This window comes from Theobroma umbraticum, unplaced genomic scaffold (assembly GCF_002168275.2).
Source record: "Theobroma umbraticum cultivar Fairchild unplaced genomic scaffold, ASM216827v3 scaffold_147.0, whole genome shotgun sequence".
Lineage (NCBI taxonomy): Eukaryota > Viridiplantae > Streptophyta > Magnoliopsida > Malvales > Malvaceae > Theobroma > Theobroma umbraticum.
In genome coordinates, this window is record NW_018397259.1 from 2212720 (window position 1) to 2234327 (window position 21608).

The 21608-nt window shown below is 34.8% G+C and overlaps 1 protein-coding gene across 1 annotated transcript; it reads left to right on the forward strand.

The window, feature by feature from the left end:
* Positions 1–625: 625 nt before the first annotated feature.
* NRPA1 (nuclear RNA polymerase A1) lies at positions 626–21447 on the forward strand. Its single transcript, XM_021426108.2, has 21 exons — positions 626–815; positions 973–1142; positions 1485–1644; positions 1723–2022; positions 3390–3662; positions 3764–3934; positions 4964–5129; positions 6441–6628; positions 7899–8162; positions 9210–9298; positions 9526–9673; positions 9785–10003; positions 10235–10594; positions 10689–10833; positions 11327–11535; positions 12650–12852; positions 13923–14121; positions 14207–14466; positions 15731–15871; positions 19059–19857; positions 20498–21447. Exons 1-21 carry the CDS (start codon positions 798–800, stop codon positions 21086–21088), a joined length of 5073 nt encoding a protein of 1690 aa, XP_021281783.1. The 5' UTR covers positions 626–797; the 3' UTR covers positions 21089–21447.
* The last annotated feature ends 161 nt before the right edge of the window (positions 21448–21608 follow it).

Genomic DNA, 21608 nt, shown 5'->3' on the forward strand with positions numbered 1-21608 from the left:
CCTAAGGTTTGGGTGAGGTTACTGGGCCTTTCTATTTGGATCCGAACATCCCCAAATTCGGTGTTTTTATTCTTAGGGGTTATTTTGATTTTTTTAATTTTTTATTGTATTTTGTATTAATAAGTATGAAGAATTATCTTTGACATCATGCAATAAAATTACGTAATTTAAAAAAAAAGTTTAAATAAATATTTTAATACATAACATTTAATTTCATATAACATTAATGTTAATGTAATGAGTTTAACATTATCTTTAAATGTTAATATACTACATAGCATTGACATCATTTGATCTTATTAAAGTAATTAAATATAATGTTTAATATTAAAAAAATAATTTTACATTTTAACGTAGGGAGTGAGATTAAAATAAAAATGACATAATATTTAAAATAAAATGAGTGAGATAATATATTACACATACTATTTACGTGTTAAACTATTTAAAAGATTTTTTGTTATTATTTTTTAATTTTATTATTTGACTTTACCATAAAGTTGGTCTTACAAGAAGACAACGGGTTGCAAAGCCAACCCATGGCTGGGCCTAAAGCCAACGCACACTAGAGTAAGGTTATTTGTGCTAATTTTCTCCTGATCGCAAAAGTATATATATAATAAATAAAAGCGATTCAAAAAGAGGAAGGGCAAAAGACACAGCGCTTAAACCCCCTTAAAACCCCTACTCTAAACTATTTCCACCGCCGACAACTGTCAATTCTCCCTCGCCGCCGGTTGCTTTATCAGCTTCCACCTCCCTCACCGTTTCCTTTTATTTAAACGCCAACCGCCGCCATGGCCCAAATCACGGAGGTCTCTTTGTCTCCCTCAACAGAGTTTTTTTGTCTTCAAAATTTTGCTAATGAATAAAATTTCCTCAACTATTTTTATTAAGTATTATTTTTGAACCTAAAAATTCGAAGTTTTTTGAAGTCGTAGTTTTTCTTTATTCGTTCTTAAATATTTGTAGGGGGCGACGGATTCAGTGGAGGCGGTGTGGTTCAATTTCATGACAACCGAAGAGGTTCGAAAACACAGCTTTTTGAAAGTTACCAACGCCAATTTGCTTGACCTCATGGACCGCCCTATGCCTGGCGGATTATACGACGCCGTTTTAGGGCCTATTGAGGATCGAACTCCGTATGTTCTCTTCTTTTTCCTCTCAATATTTGAACAACTTTTCCTTTCGCTAAATTTATTTGGCTCACAAAAAGTTTCTGTAAAATGAAATAAAATGATAGCTAGCAAAATCTTAATTGATTAAAAATGTAAAATAGATGAATACAATTTTAAAACCAATTTATGCTATATAAATGAAAAATTATGCATTTTTTTGCTAAAAATATTATTTTCGTTTGTACATATGCTGCTGTTTTGCTTCCACAACCGAAAAGGAAGTGGAAAAGCCACAGCCAAATGCTACTAGAATAAATGTATTTTTTTTTTTGGATATAGTTACATTAATTTGACCTTTAATTGCAGTTGTAAAAGCTGTGGCCTCTTGAAATTACATTGCCCGGGTCATTGTGGTCACATTGACTTAGTGTCTCCGATTTATAATCCCTTGCTGTTCAATTTTCTTCATACCCTTCTTCAGAGGATCTGTTTCTTTTGTTATCATTTTAGGGCAGAAAAGACTGAGGTAAACAATTTTCATTTTTTTATGTTGAAATTTTTTTACCTTCTCTAATGTATTTTTTTGGGTTTAAATTAATTTAAGGTTGAGAGATGTGTTTCGCAATTGAAACTCATTGCAAAAGGTGATATTGTTGGTGCCAAAAGGTTAGATTCAGACTCCACAGATGCATCATCGTATTCGGATCATAATGAAGGGTGTCAAGAATTAGGTTCAATAGTACACAATTCTGAGGCTGTAAACCCGAAGGAATGGAATTCTGTTCAGCTTACGGGAGCAATGTCAGTTTTAAATAACTTTCTAAAACTGAAATACAACAAGTGTAAGAACTGTGATGCAAAAAATCCTAATATCACCAAACCTGTTTTTGGTTGGTTACACACGGTATATCTCCTCTTTCTCATCTTCTCATTTTTTTTTTCTTTTGAAATTTCATTTTTATGCTGTTTTTACTTTGTGATTTGCTTAATAGTTATTTTGGCTAGCCTTTCTTCACTGTGTCATAGGTGGCTATAATTTTAGATTCTGAACACTTTATTCGAAAATGACCTATTGGAAGAAGGATAACACTTGGGAAGTGGTGGGGGTTATTTTTGCTAACTTTTGTTCACTGTGCTAGAGGTGCCTATGATTTTAGATTCTAAAGACTTTATTTGAAATGACCTATGGGAGATAATACTCGGGGAAGTGGTGGAGGGTAAGAACTAGTCTTTCAACAGAGTCTATTTCATGATGATTCCTGTACAGTTTTTAAAGTGATACCTTAGACATTAGAAAAGTTTATTGCATTAGGCAATCGATAATCAGAAAAAGACAATGGTTCATTTAGTTGTTCAAATGTTTTCCATTTTTCATTGGCATTTTATGTTATATATGATCAACGAATTTAAGAACTAAACCTGGGAATCCTTGTTTTCCAGTTTTCCAAATTTAGTTATTTTTCCTTATCTATTTAGTATGTTTACAGTGTAAATGGAAATGGACTGGATTTTCTAAGAGTAAATGGTTCCTAAACTTTTGAACCATGCTATAAAACCAGGTGACATTTATGCTGTCAGTAGTACTCTTCTGAAGTGAGTCTGTGGATATCATGTTTTACTTGTTTCAAAGCCAATATAATTTGAAGTAAACATTCTACGATATTGGCAAACTGGCTGGGTTGACTTTATGGTTTTTGAGATTTCTCTGTCAATTTCATTGTGAGATGACCTTCACCAATTTTTAGTCCGGGACTATTAATTATAGGAACTTGAAGGTTCTATATGATGGGTTTTATGATGATAAAATTAAAGCTTGTAGTGTCTAGCCATTTTATTTTTGAGGAAGAGTGTGCTTTTTGTAGGATATTTTATCAGTTGCTGACCAGTTCATTGTTGAAGAATTCCTTGCCTTTAACTTGTGGAAGCACTAGCAGATTGCTTGTGTTGTCAGTTGCATAGCTTACCATAAGGATATATAACAGCAACAATAACAAACTAAGTTTTTTCGTATTATGTGGGGATTGTACCACAAGGATATATGTATGTTGTCCTTGATTTGCCCAATAATTAGAGTCTCATGACTATAGATATTCCACCCACTTTGAAATTTTCAAATGATTATCTTGTCCATTTGGATGAATGTGCATACTGATTTAGTTGTTGTTGCTTATGATTTTTTGTGATTAAATTAGTTGTCATAATCTACTTTTCCAACTTGGAAACTTGAGCTTTAATCATTTAATACTTAAATGTCTTGGTTGCTAACTGCAGAATGGCATGTTGGGTGCTCAAATGAGGGAAAATGTTATCAGAGGGTGCAAAATGGTAGACACATTTTCTGGTGAAGCAGGATCTGGCTTAGAAGATGCTGATGATATGTCTAGCTCTGGAAATGGTTTTGATATAGCTGAAATGGATACTCCTGAAATTGGCTTTACAGGATATGAAGGTGCTGGTGCAAAAGCTCGTAAAAAGAAGGCGCAAGTCCCTCTTGAGTTCATGAAGCAGAAAAATTTGTTTTCAGGACCTTTGTTGCCATCAGAGGTATGACTGCTAGTCATGCCAACATTTCTAGTATTAGCTTCATGACTGCCCTTGTTAACTGTCTTTTGAATATTTACTTTAGAATTCTTATTTTGCCACAGGTTAAAAAAATTACAAAACTTCTGTGGGAAAATGAGGTTGAACTTTGCTCAATAATCAGTGATATCCAGCAGCAAGGATCTGGAAAGAAAGTGGGCTACTCTATGTTCTTTTTAGAGACCATTCTTGTGCCTCCTATTAAGTTCCGTGCTCCAACCAAGGGAGGTGATTCTGTAAGTACAAAAATTTGATGCTATTTCCCTTTGTCCAAGAGGGAGAAAAGGAAGGGGAGAGCCGGGGACGGGGGGGGGAGGGGGGTGGTGGTGGTGGTTGTAATAAGCTTGATCAGCTCATTTACTCCCTATTATATGTTGAGAGTATTAATGATGGGTGGTTTCATTTGTTATAAATGCTACTAGTGCATATAGAAGAACAAAGAATGAAGAATCAGGATGGCTTGTTGGACATACATAAGTCGGGAGATGGGTAGAAATTTATTTTTTGATGGAATGTGGTCTGAGGAGGAGTCTTTTATGCCTGACATATTATCTATGATGTAGAAAAGAATCCAGGTCATATGAAGTATGTGAAATAGTTTGGGGATGATTATGCACTTGACCAACTATGACATGGCTTTTAGATTTTCTCTGTTACCATTATTGTTTTGCATTTTTCTTTCTTTTCACTTTAAGCTGTTAAATGTGTCTGTATACTTATTGAAACCTGATGATATGTTGACCTATATGATTTGATTTTTGATAACAACTTAATTAGTTAATTTCCTGGGCCCATATTTGGGCTTGCTAGTTTATTTCTTTAAGATGAGATGGGAATGCATGTGCTGTTTTTCTCTTAAATGATATCTTGATTGAGGGCACCTTTTAAGTAATGCAGGTGTACTTTTTTTTTCCCCCATAATGCTATATCACATGCTTTAGGTGAAAAATATTGAAAATGTAGCCATGTCTATCTGTGCCTTATTTAAGTGGATTTTTTTATTTTATGTGGGCTTTACATTAGGGTTTTGAGACACTCTCATAAAGTTTGAAGTGTTTTGAGAGACTTGTATGAAATGCCTTTTGGCTTGTTTAGATTTTGAGAATTGAATGTTGATATTGAGTATTGATTTCAGAATTTAGAATTGCCCCTAGCTTTCTTTTAATTTTCTGTTTCTTTGTTGTTGGTGCTGCAGCATACTAACTAGGCATTTTCTTTAAAGAATGGATATCTGCTAACTCATTTTCATTTTTTTTTTCTTGTAGGTGATGGAGCATCCTCAGACTGTTTTGCTAAGTAAGGTGTTGCAGGCCAATATATCACTAGGAAATGCTTATACAAACAATTTGCAGAGTTCAAATGCTGTAGTTAGACTGTGGATGGATCTCCAGCAATCTGTAAATTTGTTGTTTGATAGCAAAACTGCAATGAGTAAGTACATTGTGTTGATGAGAATCAATGTAAACTCTTTGCTCTTTGGCCTTTGTTATTATTATAGCGTATTAGACACAGTATAGGTTGGTGAGAGATAGCTTTAGAGCTAAAAGTTTCTCTGCAGTGGCATAATGACATGTATATTTGGCATGTTATGTTAGATAGCATTTGCTAATTTGTGTTTTGCACTAGATGAGCTAGAAAGAACATGGCATGCTTGTTTTTCTAATGCTTGCAATTTAATTCTTCTTATTCTTGACTTGTACTACAAAGCTTGCTTCTTAGACAATTTTGCTGTCATATCATTTGCATGATTGAGTGTACTAATTTTAGTTGCTAATGGGTGATAGTATGTGATTTGAGTGTACTTGAATGAGTTTCTTTGAAATTAACATTCAATATTCTTCAGATTGGTTCGTTTACGAAAAATAATAAGGGAGAATTATCTTTGTTTAAATGTTTCTTTCCTCTGATTCATGCTAAATGTGGTTGCATGAATGGTTGACTTTGTATTAGAGGGAATTGCTGTTATGAAATTCCTAGAGAAACATTACATAGTTTTTGTCTGAAATGTATTATCAAAATAGTTTTGAACTAAGGGGGAAGCTTTTAATGAGTTAACACTTACAAATTTGGAAAAATTAGGTCATTCAGTATCTTGCAATATTTGGGACTGATATTTGAAAAAAAAGACAGAACTAATGATATATATATCTTTATACCAGATATATTATCTAGTTTAAAATTCCAGTGAAGTTTAAGGGGAAATTTTTACGAAATGACAGCAGAACAGCAATGTTTTAGGGGACAGAATGTTGGACAACTAGGTATCAACATACAAAGGGGGTTATGGTGCAGATGGGAATGCTGCAATGGATTTGTGAGCATTAAAGAGAAGATATGATTATGTATGAATGCAAAAGAAAAATGATGGGGCTGATATCCATTGAGGACAAAAAATGAAGAAGTGTTAAGGTTGTTTGGGTATATAAACAGGAGACTTACAATGCCCGCACTGTATGCTTCAATAGAAGAGAGAGGATGGGACAAAAAATGCACTCTCTTTTTGTCTTTCTTACTCTGCCCTTCATTTATGCATATTTGTGGGTGAGGTTGGATGGGAAGAGTGGCATTCTGGCTGCATCTCAATTGTGCACGTGATGTTTAAATACGTGGCTTGCATGTGTGGCTCTTTGCTTCAAACTAATTATAATGTTGTTGGATTGAGATCTTACAAATATAATTATGATGTTGTTGAATTAAGCATTTGATGTGCCAGTTAAGTGGACTGTCTACTCTTTATGGTAGGTCAAAGGAGAGATGTGAGCTCAGGAATATGTCAATTGCTGGAAAAGAAGGAAGGCATGTTTCGCCAGAAAATGATGGGGAAAAGGGTTAATTTTGCATGCCGATCTGTTATATCTCCGGATCCTTATTTAGCCGTTAATGAGATTGGGATTCCACCTTATTTTGCATTAAGGTTAACCTATCCTGAGGTAAGCAGTTGATAATGATGTTTTTTGTACCTATAAAGCATCTTATCTTTTTACTTCATCTTGTTGATTAATGTATTTTTAGGAAGTTATTTGAACATTTTTATGATCTAGCATTTCTTTCAAAATTATTGCATTGGAGTTTCAACGAGTGCATTGTAGATTGTTATATTCTCTTCTTTATATTTTATTTTGCTTGGTCTTGACTCTTGAGATTGAATTGCAATTTGAGAAGATTGTCGCTTGCCTTCGAATGATTTCTTTTTGGTCTCTTAGTTACAGAGTCAATCATAAAGATGAGTGCTTCATGTTGCTTTTACTTGTGACCATTTGATTGAATAATGATATAAAACCGGTTAGAGAAACTACAAATCTTGGTTGCCTCCATCAATGTACAGCTAGCAGTTCTGAAAGGATTATTTGGCAGTAGATCTGTGAGGCCATAACAATGTGGCGTATGGTTTAAGGCTTAAGTAGGACAAGACACCAAGTTGATGGGTTTGTATTACAGTTTCAGAAGGAAACATTCATAATTAGCTAACTATTCATGCTTGTAAGTATAACTATGCATATGTAGACATACATAGATTTTTGGATCAAGAATAGGGTTAACGCTAGTTAATGGTCTATTTGATGTATGGAAGTTGTTGTAAACGGAAAAAAAAAAAAAATACTTCTAAACAGCATAAGACTTGTTTCACTGTGCAGATAACCAGTCAAACCCCATTTGTTGATGCAAAGTTAATAGACAAGAAGTCTGTTTTTCCCCCCTAGACTTGTATACATTGTTACATGATCAATAACTATCATTATATGAAACATATAGCTTGATGAAAATATTGCCTTTTGTTCTTTTTTTTTTTCTTGGGACACATATAAGGAAGTCTTGGTGGTGGGGGTGGGAAGGGAATTCCAACCTTAGACCTCAATCCTATTCAAGGTTAAAGTGATTTTAAGTTTCAAAAATAAAACAGATTTGTAACCTTTGTCACCATTTAAGATACAGTTCAATAAAGCTTAGAATTTTGGTTTCCAAAACAAAAAATGCTTAGAATATCTTATTACTAGCCAAGCTACCAAATTAAATTTGTAAGTTACTATTTGAGAATATGAAAAATTATTTTGATAATGCTGCTTAGTTCCAAATATATATGAAATTTTCTATACAAATTTCCTTTTTCTTAACAAAGTAAATCCTCTTAGATGTGCTCGAAAACCATTGACTTCTGATTTTTTCTTTATGCTTTTTATTTCAATGTTGATCTTGTTGCAGAGAGTGACTCCTTGGAATATTGTAAAGCTGAGGGAAGCTATTATAAATGGCTCTGAATGTCATCCGGGGGCTACACACTATGTTGATAAGTTGTCCACTAAAAGGCTGCCACCAAGCCAAAAAGCACGTATTTCCATATCAAGAAAATTACCTTCATCAAGAGGTGCTATTACCCAACCTGGACAGAATTTGGACTATGAATTTGAAGGAAAAATTGTTCTCCGGCACTTACAAGATGGGGATGTTGTGTTAGTCAACCGACAGGTAATTTCACCTTATCAATTACTTGTAGTGCTTATCCATGCAAGTCATCAGCTGTCTTAGAAAATAAAAATGTGCTTGATGAGGTGAAAAGTGCAGGAAAGTCTATGCATAATAGTAGGGATTATGTTTAAGTTATTTTTATTGATCTCTAAATACATGGGAAGAAATTGAAGGGAAAGAAAATAGTAATTCCCCTTTATAAATAATGTCTATCACCTTTTGGGTGAAAAGTTATGGCGTGTAACAGACTCAAATGCAGCTTGATCCTGTTTTCCTACCGGAGAATTGGCTCTGTTGCTGTCCAATCCACTCATGGAGTTTGCATCCATCTTTTACTCTCCAAACACTTTCCTTTTACCTTTTTCTTTTTTATTATCTTGTTCATAGGGTACATGTGGCTAAAGGATAAGAGGAAGCTTCTGGAAACAGCTCTCTAGATATTAGCTTTTAAAATTTTTTATTTTGCTTGGAAGGTTCTTAGTCCTATTCCTCATTATTTCTTGTTGGAGCAGTAATCCTTGACAAACTTGTTTGTGGTTACTGTCTATATCTTCAAATTGACTGGCAGTGTATGAATGTGCTAATGAGTAGGTGATCTTTTTTTCCATTTTCTTTTCCTTTTGCCTTTTGCTTTCTGCATCTAGCCATGGAAAACACTGTTTGTTGTGATGGTGGTGCTATTGTTTGATGGTGTCATGCTCTGTAAAGAAATGAATTAAGACCTTATGTGGTTTAGAAGGTAATGCCAATTTTGTTGAGCCAATGAATTATGGTATTTAGTTATTTGATAGCATGAGCTGTATACCATCTTGTTAAACATGTTGTTTATCACTTTTGAGGCTTTATGTCCTAGTGCAACTTGTCCATGGAATTATGAAAAAGATTGTCAGTGTGTGCTAAAAAGGGAAAGTATTTGCACATTTATTGAATCAAAGCTTGCACTTCTCTTTGAGGTTTTTCATGTGGTGTTAATCACATTTCTAATTAAATATATCATTTGTTGCATTGATGTTTCCTGAGTGTGATTCAATACTATTTGTCTGGCAGCCTACACTTCACAAGCCAAGTATAATGGCGCATGTAGTTCGTGTGTTGAAGGGGGAGAAGACAATTCGTATGCACTATGCAAATTGCAGGTTGATATTAAGTGGATTTTGAACAATACATGCATGCTTAAGTAAGACCTATAATAGATAAAAGCACGCACATGCACTACTGTACATACATGTTAGGTATGTTGATACTGCACCCACCTATTCATGACATGCATGCATACAGTTAATTATTAATGGTTTGTTTCTGAGACGTGGAATCAAACCTAATAACCACTGTCAATTCTGATATATGTTGGTTCTGATTTCAGTACGTACAATGCTGATTTCGATGGTGATGAAATAAATGTACATTTCCCACAAGATGAAATTTCTCGTGCTGAAGCATACAACATTGTTAATGCAAATAATCAATATGTCAGGCCTTCGAATGGTGAACCAATCAGAGCCTTAATTCAGGTTTTGAATGCGATGCTATAATTTTTCATGATGACGAATTCTCTTCTGTGTCCTCTTCTGAATATAATTGCATAAAATATTAGTAATTTTCTATTTGATCTTAAATTTCAGGATCATATTGTAAGTGCTGTACTTCTCACAAAGAGGGATACTTTCTTAAGTCGTGATGAGTTTAATCAGCTTCTGTATAGCTCAGGTGTTTCCAGTTTATCCCAAAATTCTTTCTCCGGTAAACCTGGCCAGAAAGTTTTCATATCAACTTCTGAAGAAGGGATGCTGTCCATTATACCTGCGATATTGAAACCAAAACCCCTTTGGACAGGGAAGCAGGTTAGTAATTGATAGTCTGCAAAGTTAGTTGTGTTATACACCCATGTTTATTTTTTCTGTGCATGGTACGATTCTAAGTGTGCCTAAGTTTGCAGAGGTTTCTATATCTGAACTTTGCTCCAGAAGCAAGGTTTCGACAAGTTAGTGAATATGAATTGGGAGAGAATCAATTATCTTTGGTATCAGATAACTGAATTTTTTTTTTTTGCGCTTCTCCTTCCATGTTTCTAGGTCATCAGTGCTGTGCTAAGTCATATTACAAGGGGTCACCCACCATTTACGGTGGAAAAAACTGGGAAAACCCCACGTGATTTTTTTAGAAACAGACGAAATAAAAATAAACAAAGTGCAAGAGAAGAAAATCAACCAAAGAATGATGGCCAAAAAGCCAACATTGCTGAAAAAAACTCAAAGAAAGAACCAGATGAAGAGAAGATATTGATATACAGAAATGACTTGGTGCGTGGTGTGATTGATAAGGCTCAGTTTGCTGACTATGGTCTAGTTCATACAGTTCAGGAGCTCTATGGCTCAAACACTGCAGGCATTTTGCTGTCAGTGTTTAGTCGTCTCTTTACGGTTTTCTTGCAGGTCAGCTTGCTTTAATTGCTAAAATTCAATTCATAATGTGGAGCCTGCTGAATTGGATTTTCGAAACTTGCTTCATATATCATTCATGATGCAGATGCATGGCTTCACATGTGGAGTAGATGACCTTTTGATAATGGAAGATAAGGACATTGAAAGGAAGAAGCAACTTGAAGATTGTGAAAAGAAAGTCACAGAAGCACATTATGAGCTTTTTGGAGTCAAGGTGGATAGTGAAACAGGTATGTTGAATTTTTGAGTGCTTATTAGAATTATGCTGTTTCTATGGTAAATTAATGTCTAGTTTATGCCAGTAATACACACACACACACACACACACATACATATACATACATATATAATATAATATTCATCTATGACGTAAACAACACAGAATTATAGGTTTGTGTGCGATATTGACATTGGGTCTGTTCCAGGTAGTCTATGTCTTCTTTTGTTGGTTTAATTGTTTTATTCAGTTGATATAGCACATTGGTGCTGCCTGTATATTACAATAATAAATTATTGAAAAACAATGTGGCTTGACTTATATAGGTTTTGTTTTTCAAATAGAAGGCTTATGAAGGAGTTATTCTGCTACCAATACTACTAAGTTTTCCTGAATTTGTGAATTGTTATACATTTCCTGTGGTAAATTTTTGTGATTTAGTGAAAAGAACATTCATACTAGTAATTATATGCATAACACAAATGCAATGTCTTGATCTGTTTCAGCTCCAACAGAGTTGCAATTGGAAATTGAGAGAACCATACGCAGAGATGGAGAGACTGCACTGACAGCCTTGGATAGAAAGATGATAAGTGTGCTTAATGAGAACTCAAGCAAAGGTGTTCTTACTGAGCTGTTGTCTGAGGGTTTAGTAAAATCTATGGGTGAGAACTGTATATCTCTTATGACTACATCTGGGGCTAAAGGTAGCAAGGTAATTTTTCTGCTTTTCATATTTTACTGATGTTATTATGGTTTTATATATATATATATATATGTATGTATAAGGTGGGGGGGAGAGAGAGAGAAGCCTGCCGGGGGGCGGGATCCACTTATACTAGTGTAGTATATAAGTTTTATATCCTTTTATATCAATTTATATGATTTATATTTGGATAATCCAAGCTTTGGATTTCATGCCTGATTCATGTAGATCCTGCATGCCAAATTTCAAGTTAATTGAGAATGTCTAACTATTTGTATGATAAAAATAAATTTCAAGTTTAAAATATATATTGAAAGAACATTATTCTTGATTGATATGATATGGATGTTAGATTGACTTGAATTACATGCATGACAGGTATGAGTGGGTTGTTAAATCCAACAGTTGATTTGTTGAAATATTAATAATACACGAAGTTATAGAAGGGTGTCAACATTATGTAACTTGATCTCTCCTTATATATATATATATATATATATATATATAGATACACACACATGCACATACATACATACATACATGCTTCTCCCTAGATATTGTTTACTGGTGTCTATTACCAGTAGGGGAATTTCTTTAAGTTAATACTCTTATGTTTGACTGTTCCTTTGAATCCTTTATGTGCTTTGGTTGTTTCAGAATGAGTGCCTGCATGCATGCTTGCATACAGTTTTTTTTTTATTCATTATTTAAAACTTGTTAAGGCTTTATTACACATACATTTGCGAATATGCAAATATGCGAATGCCGCATTTGTATTTAGGACCTTCGGACCGTTTCTAGAGCCACAATAGAGAGAAGGAACATGGGTAAATCATGTGTCTGTATTTTCATTGGGTTGATTGTTGCAAGTTTCAAATAAGACAGTCTCAAATTTCCCTCTTGAGTATCAATCAGAGAATGATCTCTTCTTGCATGGAACCTCTTCTTCCAGCTCTTCATCACAAGGGTAGAGTTGTAGAAAGGCCCTTAGTGACTGGAAAGCCCTTAAGAATTTAAAAACCTGGCTTATGATAAAGTTGTGTACTCATCCTATTGCCTCAATGGTTTCCATGAAGAGCACAGATAGGTTGGTTCTAACTATTTGAATTATGCCTTCAAACAGGTTAACTTTCAGCAAATTTCATCTTTTCTGGGTCAACAAGAATTAGAAGGGAAACGAGTACCTCGAATGGTTTCTGGTAAAACATTACCCTGTTTCCATCCATGGGATTGGGCAGCTAGAGCTGGTGGTTTCATCAGTGATCGATTTCTTAGTGGTCTTCGGCCGCAAGAATATTATTTCCACTGTATGGCTGGACGTGAAGGGTAAATCTTCTGCTTATCTTAGTTTCTTCTATGGGAATGCTTTATCTTTCATTGAAGCCATATTTTCGAATTTAGCCAATATTGCTAATTTGTGCTTGTTTGTATGGCTCTTTACGTCATACTCATAGTAGGACCTCATTCATGACCTAATGGACATGCATTATGCAGAATCTTCGTAAGCTTCTATAGTTGGGAAGGAATAGAAGTTACCAGATGCATTTCCTGATATTATTAGTTTTATATTGTTTTCTTCAAGCCCAGATTCTCCTATAGCCTCCCACGTGACAGGTGTTCAATGTATGAGTCTGGGGTTTTACTATTACGTTGTGTTGGAGTTTATGAACAGCAATGATGGGCTCTAGATATGTTTGCTTGAAATGCTTTGGATCTTTAGGTGGCTAGGATGACTAACTGCAAGACAGAATTGGGCTTATGGAGCATGTTTAATGGATTTAGATACTGAAGAAAAGACATTTTCTGATTGATTGTATTGTCATGGTTGTGCAAAATTTTTGAAGTTGAAGCCGACCGTAGTGGAGAACTCATGATGCATCTATCCACCCTTTTTGATTTTTAAATTATTTCCTTAAATCTGAATGAATTTATTAGTCTAGGACATCTGGGATTTTATTCCCTGACATCTTAGTTTTATGTTTCTCCATTCTTTTATGGAAGTATCATAGGAGGAAAAATGTGGAATTATCTATTAGAGGGATAGAGGTATAAATGGAAACGGTATTATTAAAGCCCCATCTGAGGTTTATGAGGAGCTTGACTGGTTGTGGAATTTGTTGATTTAATGTGTTTATTTAATGGACTAAAATGCAGTTTACTGGTCTTGTTTACCCTCTTATTCATGTACTTCATTTTTACGGTATATTTTGTTAACATGTTAAAAGTGAAGCTTCATTTGCTGAATTATGGCATCCTGACATGAAGTTGTCATGATGGTTATAGCGTTATGGTAACAAAATTGTTTGGAACTTTCAGTTCTCCTTCCATCTATGATGTAGTTTCTTTTAGAGATTGTGTTGCTGTTCCTTGCCTAACTTTTATTTTCTTTTTTACAGTCTAGTTGATACAGCAGTCAAAACATCTCGCAGTGGATACCTGCAAAGATGCCTTATAAAGAATCTGGAGTGTTTGAAGATCAGTTATGATCATACCGTTCGTGATGCTGATGGCTCCATTGTTCAATTTAACTATGGTGAAGATGGTATTGATGTCCATCAGACCAGTTTTATTGCGAAATTTGAAGCACTGGCATTAGTGAGAACTTCTTCCTAATTTCTGAGTCTGAATCCTAATTAAAATTAGTTTCTTATTGTTTTTAACTCTGCTTCTTTATTTTCAGAATCAAGATATGATGTCAGAAAAGCTTTGTTCTCAGCTTGGAGAGCCTGATGACTCTGACAAAATATTGCCTGATGGTCTTAGGAGCAAAGCTGAGCAGTTTATACGTGAGGAAATAAAGAAATACCAGCACCAGAAAATAAAGCCAAAAGACTTCTTAAATTTGTTGAAGCTTAAATTTCTTTCAAGTCTTGCCCAGCCTGGAGAACCGGTTGGGGTGCTTGCTGCTCAATCTGTGGGAGAACCTTCAACACAGATGACGTAAGATGCCATTTTTTTTCAGAAAAAAGTCAACTGCTCTAATTTGATATGATGTAGTATAAAAGACTTTTCATACTCATTACATGCTTTAGGTATCAGTGAGTAACACTTTTTGAGTTTCTGAAAATCATTGTTGATTGATAAGATGGTATTGATATTCTAAAGTTTTCAACTGAGCTAAGGCATGTTTGTCATCATTGTCCTTATCATCATTACCTTCAACTTCTTCTATCAGAATATCATCTGGAAAGAACATTTTGGAATCTTGAGTTTGTAATTCTGGAGTAATAAAAACTTTGTCATTTTCTTGCATTTAATCCTTGAAACAGTGTTTCATGCCATTTCTTGGTCTTCCTTACCTTCATTCGTACTAGAGTCTTTTGTTTAATAGCATGATTTTTGTAGTGAGAATTCTCATATTGCATGGAATTTTATGGTTAGCTTCTATTGAGCTCTCTCTCTCTTTGGGTTGGGGTGGGTGGGCATTCTGTCTCTAACCATTTTAAATAACATTTGACTTTGATCCTAATCTTTCAATCGCCTCATTTGTGTCCGCAAGCTCTTTACATCACTAGACTTTAATTCTTCCATTTCTTTTTGACTTATGGATGCTTCTTTATTTTTAACAGAGTTCTTTAATGGAAGGATCATAGTTTTAACTGTTTTGTTTTGGGACTTAAAAGAATAATTGTGGCACACTTTTGTTTATTTTTAGTTTGTTTAAGAAAATTGTATCTGTCAAGCCGGACAATGGAGGAATCTAGATGGAAGCTTGCATTGTAGTGTTTTATCTTAAGCAGTAGAGCCTAACCAGCATGCCTACTTGTTTGTTGCAATTAGTGGAGTTTCTTTTTGTTGATGTGTTATAAAATTTTTATTCTGGAAGGGTGCATCTGCAGAGGTTTTAGTTTCCAACAGTTTTAAGTTAATCATTACTTGAGAAAAATTCTGGAAACAAATTTCTTTTACCAGTTTTCGTTCTGGTCTGAACTCTTTGCAGTACTGCTTATAAAGACTCAGTGGTCTGGACGGACAAGTCTCTTTAGTTTTAAACAGCAAGTTCTCTTGTTTACTTTTCAAGGTTTAGGAAATTACATCCTTCTGCCCATAGGACATATGTAATTGTCCATATCTTCACATGCTACTTTCTTCTTTGATGTAAGGATATATGCAAATGTTGTTCACACAAAAAAGCAAGCATTATTTCTTTGATGGATTTGCCTTTATTTTCTTTGTCAATCTCATTTGAATATTCTATTTTCAGGCTGAATACTTTCCATCTTGCGGGGCGAGGTGAAATGAATGTTACGCTTGGTATTCCACGTTTGCAAGAGATCTTAATGACTGCTTCAATTGATATCAGGACTCCAGTAATGACATGCCCCTTGCATAAGGGACAAACGAAGTAAGTAGCTAGTCATTTCAGCTGCTCTAGATCAATATTTATAGTTTGCTAGTCAGTTGACTTGATCAATTTTTATAATGATTCCTGGACTATTTGTGTATTTACTAGTAGGATGCATAAGATCATTGGAATTAGGAATAAGACTCAACTCATATAAAACTAATGACCATGTGTAGGACCTAATAACTTAAGTAAATCCTATATTAGACACAATGGACCATGAACAAGGCCAACCCCAATAAAACAAAAATTACCAAGAAAACCCCTGGATGTAAAATTGTTAAATTCAACTATAAAGGGGTGTCTAAAGAAAAATTTTTAGGGGTAAAGTGAAAAATAAAAATAAGGGTACCCACCTCGCAATACTATCCCATAAGGCTTAAATAAATATTAAACAGAATTGACACATCCTATATTAGTATGATGACTCACCTATTCATTATCCTACACTCCTCTTAGAGTGAATACCAATCTTTAGATGGGATATTTTTATTCTATCCCATCCATTGCCATGTGAACCAAACCATAGTTACTAAGAATGTGGTATATCTTGGGTTATGGGATGGGCTTGGGGAAAGAGGTATGCAGCTTCCATATTCTATAGTTCAAAGGGTTAGGTTTTGTTGGTTCATCATTTTGGGTCGTGATACGCTCTAAAGTATTCTTAGGGCTTTTTTACTTTTAAATGAATATATAGGTATTTGTTTTGTTAATTATACAGGTGTATTTTAGTATGAATATATAAGTTGATAGATATTTTTTAGTCAATAATTTTCATGATTGTAAGAATTGACAATGATTATTACTTTAATGTGGTTTTTCATTGTGTATTTAAATTTCGTTTTGGGTTTAAATAGAGGAAATAACAATAGTAAATTTTTATAGTAGTTTTATTCCCTCTTTATTCTCCAAATAATGTGCCAGTCAATTAACTTAATTTACCTTTAAATAAAGGAAATTATGGGAATGAATACTGCACATAAATAGACCAATTATAATTAATAAGCCTGAAAGGAAACCCAATTAACACATAATATGGGTCAAAATTCTAAACATTCTAATTTTTAAAGTTAAAACATGTTCTCTTCATGCCTACACAGCCCACCCTTTTTGAGCTTTTTACCTGGCACCTACATTTGATTTTCCAAATTCTTTCATTCGCTTCTTTTATTATCTTTAAATTTTTTGACTGGTCATATATCTTCTGTTACATATCCCATTCTCGCTTCACTGTTTCTCCATTGTGCCTCTTGTTTTTATTACTCATTTCGAACTTCTTTTCTTTATATTTTAGCCATCAATTTGGGTCCATAATTTTGGTGCTCTAGTTCACACGCCCAAACAATCTGGGATGTAAATGACCTGGGATCTCTGATGATGAATTGGATTGTGGATCCAGGGGGTTAGTAAATATATACTAAATGCACTCTTAAATAAATTATCTACCAGTTACCTATGGCACCTTCCCTCATATCAAAATGACTTCTTGGTTGGGCTCTGGCTTTCAATGAGGATGCAATTTGTCCAACCAAGCTATGAAGTCCATATCTTGAAATGTCAAGACACTTCTACTAGTTGCTTTAATTGTAACTTGGCTACCCCTTATTGTTTTTGGAACAAAATTTACTTGTTCTTTTGGAACTTCATTGCTGGTTGAGTTAGTAACAATTGAGTTAATTAAAGAGTGTTATTGTAGTTGTGAGTGGGAGAAATTTATATTAGTAACATCAATTACCCTGAATTTGGAAGTTTTCATGTTAAGGTCATCTTTGCCATTGCATAGATTATATTCTTAAAAGGTTTTCAGATTCAAATTTTTCCCTAATCATATTGTTTTTGTACTTCAATAATATATATTAATTTGATGATAAGTTACATACACTAGAGTATGGGTGGCTGATATGGGTATGTACCTAGATGTCCCATTCATCTTTTGCTCGAAGTTTTGGATTTGAGAGTCAGCTAAAATGTAGGATAGGGAAACTGGATGCTTCTTGTTACAAATATATAGTAAAATACCTTCCATAAATTTTTTTTTTCTTGTACGAAAAATAGACTTCTTTTAGAATATTTTCATCAATCAAATCGTTTTTAAATAGTTTTGCTCAATCGAAAAGTAATTAAATTTTTTGTTTTAATAATCTCAAACCCATAAAATCAAGAACCAGAGAAACATAAGACATTAACCTTCTTGCTCTTGGGCTGGACTAAGACATTAACTTCTATTAAACCATTTATTAGAGTGGATTATAATAAAAACCAAAGCTCAAATCAATGCCGTAATTTTTTTCTTCTTTTTAATCATCTGCATCAAAATCATGACATCTCGACTTCTTCTGTCTGCCCAACCTTGGTAATGGACTCTTGAATTCCCTTTCACCTTCCTTTCCTTTTCTCTGTTCTTCTTTTGTCATAGCTGTCACAGCTAGCCTAAGGCTGAAGAGTGTGTTTGCACTCTTGATGCTGTGTTGGATGCATTTTGCACCTGTATTTGTGGTGTGTCATGTTGACACTGTATGTTGACCCAAAATGGCAAGCCTTGTGAACAATTTTTAAGGATGAGTTTCAATTGAGAACTAGTCATCATGTGTTCTTTGATAGAGTGATCAGATAGATTTCATCATTAAGTCCCCAGTAAAGGGACCTAGATCTAGTGCAAAGTTCATTTAATTTATCATTAAAAGTGAGGGGGGGGGGGGGGGCGGCGGGGTGACATTACAATTATTCTTAATGAGTAGAAAGAGGAGTCATAACTGAATATATGCTTACAATTTTTGCCATTTTTAAGTTAAAAAGAAATATTAAGGGCAATTTCTCTGGTCATCAGAAAGGTAATGATAAGAATGAGGAATCCTTTCTCTCCAAATTGCTGCGATTGAAGCATTTAAAAAATTGGGGGATCTGATGGCTTCTGAGAGATATGTGTATCCCCTCAAGTTTCTCCCCTCAATGAAAATGTTTTCCAAATGAGGGAGATGCTGCCTTTCTACCTCTTTTCCCTTTCCAAAACCAAACATGAACTTATCTATTTAGTTATTATCTAATTAGTCTTTTTCCCCAAGTAATCTAGACTTCTGCACTGTCTGGCAAGTGGTGTAACTTTGGATATTTTGATAAATTTGCTTCTTTAAATATTTGTTCAGTGTTTGTCTTTTCCTGTAATAGCTACTTTATTTTGCATGTGCAGGGAGGATGCCTTATGTCTTGCTAATAAGATGAAGAAAATCACAGTAGCTGACATATTAGAGAGTATGGAAGTATCTGTCACCCCATTTGCTGTTGACAATGGTGATATTTGTAGTATCTATAAACTTAAGATGATGCTTGGCAAACCTGACAAGTATTTTGAGAACAGTGATATAACTGTGAAAGACTGTGAGCACATCTTAAAGGTTGTGTTTTTGAGGGAGTTAGAGGATGCTATACAGAATCATCTAGTTTTGCTCTCCAAAATTAGTGGCATAAAAAAATTTATGCTGGATTCACGACGAAATGCTTCAAATGAGATGGATGAAGATGTTTCTGAATGCCGATCACGTGAGACCAAGAATGATGATGATGCTGATGATGCTGATGATGAGGAAAGAGCTGAGGATCTTGGTCTAGATGCACAAAAGCAAAAACAGCAAACTACAGATGAGATGGACTATGAAGATGATTCAGAAGAGGAGCAAAATGAAGGTGCATCTTTGGCTGGGTTGGAAAGTGAAATTGATATGTCTGAGGATGAGACTGGAACTATTCAAATTAATATGATTGGATCAGATAATGGCAAGGAGGAGATATCTCAAAGTTCGCCAACCGTAGAGAACAGATCTAAGCCTAAGTCAAGGGAGGAAAAGACTGGATCAGAACCCAAAAGGAAGAAGATGAAAGCAAAGTTTGTTAGGAAGGAGTCTGATAGAGCAATATTTAATGCTATCAGAGGATTGTGTTTTGAGGTCCATTTTAAGTTGAAAAACGAACCTCACATTTTACTGGCTCAGGTACTTCCCCACCCATTCACCTTCTCTTTTTCTTGTCATTCATCATAGCATTCCTTTTTAAGGGCATTGGCGCCCCTTTTTTATGAAATAAATTGAAAATCGAACCAACAATAAGGGAGAACATTTTCTTGTTCTGTTGCAATATTCATTGAAGCTTTTGCTTTCCAGCCTTTACCTGTGGAACAGGGATGTGAAAGGTTGAAATATACTGCTATTCTGGTTAAATGTTCTCATTTCCTGCCTTTTATTCCTTCATAAATTTGCTTTTGGATGGATGACTTGAAAGATGAAGTGGTCAGCATCATAAATTTGGACTATTATGATTTCTTCAGAATACTGTCCATTTTTGGAAGTTGAATATTGATTTAATTGAAGGTTAGACTGCACATGTATACGTGCCATATGACTCCAACGGGTCATTTCCATCAGCTACTTATCAATTCCTTCGAAACAAGCTTATTTATTGATCTAGAAAGTGGAAGATTTTTGTTTAATGTTTTAAAATTTGTTAGGTTACATTTGAATTTGAAGGAAAGTAGCTCCTAAAAGAACCAACGTGTCTTTCTTGCTTATGAGAATTTCAACTTTTAGTTAACTACTAATGAATACTTTTGGTCTCTTCTGGTGTAATCGTCTGCAGATTGCTGAGAAGACTGCAAAGAAGGTTTACATCCAGAGCTTTGGAAAGATCGACCAATGTCGAGTGACTGACTGCAGTGAGAATCAAGTGTTTTACTATGGGGAAGATCCCAAAAAAAGGAAGAGTCCATCTGACAAAGAAAAAATACCAGCACTACACACAACTGGAGTGGATTTTGGTGCTTTTTGGAAGATGGAAGATCACATTGATGTTAGGTATTTATATTCCAATAGCATTCATGCAATGCTTAATACGTATGGCGTGGAAGCTGCAAGAGAAACCATCATTAGGGAGATCAGTCATGTTTTCACATCCTACGGGATTGCTGTCAATATCCGCCACCTTACACTTATTGCTGATTTTATGACCCATTCTGGAAGGTATCGACCAATGAGCCGACTGGGTGGTATAGCTGAGTCGACATCACCTTTCAGCAAAATGTCTTTTGAGACTGCCTCTAAATTCATTGTTGAAGCAGCAAAACATGGGCTGGTGGACAATTTGGAAACACCATCTTCTAGAATCTGCCTTGGATTGCCAGTGAAAATGGGGACTGGATCTTTTGATTTGATGCAGAAAGTAGAGATTTGATGTATATTAGACATTCACTATTTTTTTGGAAGGCTTGTAGAGTGGAGTCCATCCATAGCCGTCATAACAAAAAAACCTTCTTGAAGCCAGTTTTTCCCCGCATGGAGTAAGGGGACAAAATATTCAGGTAAGAAGTGAGTTGGTTGTTGTATTAGGCTTACAAAGTTTCAGGACTCGTCCTCACACAGGTCTGTAATATGTATTATAATTTATAAACAATCCAATATCTAGAGGAAGGTTTTAAGGTTCTTGTATTGTTTGTTTAAAGCCTTACGATTGGAAAAACTCGGATGTACACGAGAGTGCAGATTAATCATTGTTTAATTCATAAAACTGTCTTATGCTACGCATACAAAACATGCAATTTCAATCCACTGCCCCTTGCATTTGTTCCACTTCCTCCCAACGTTTTTCCAATTCTCAGGCATATCACAACCGCCCAGTCTAGCAACATTATTGCATTTGTACCTCTAGGCGATGCTAGCTAAATTAGAGCAACTAAAAGCCAAGTAAATTACCC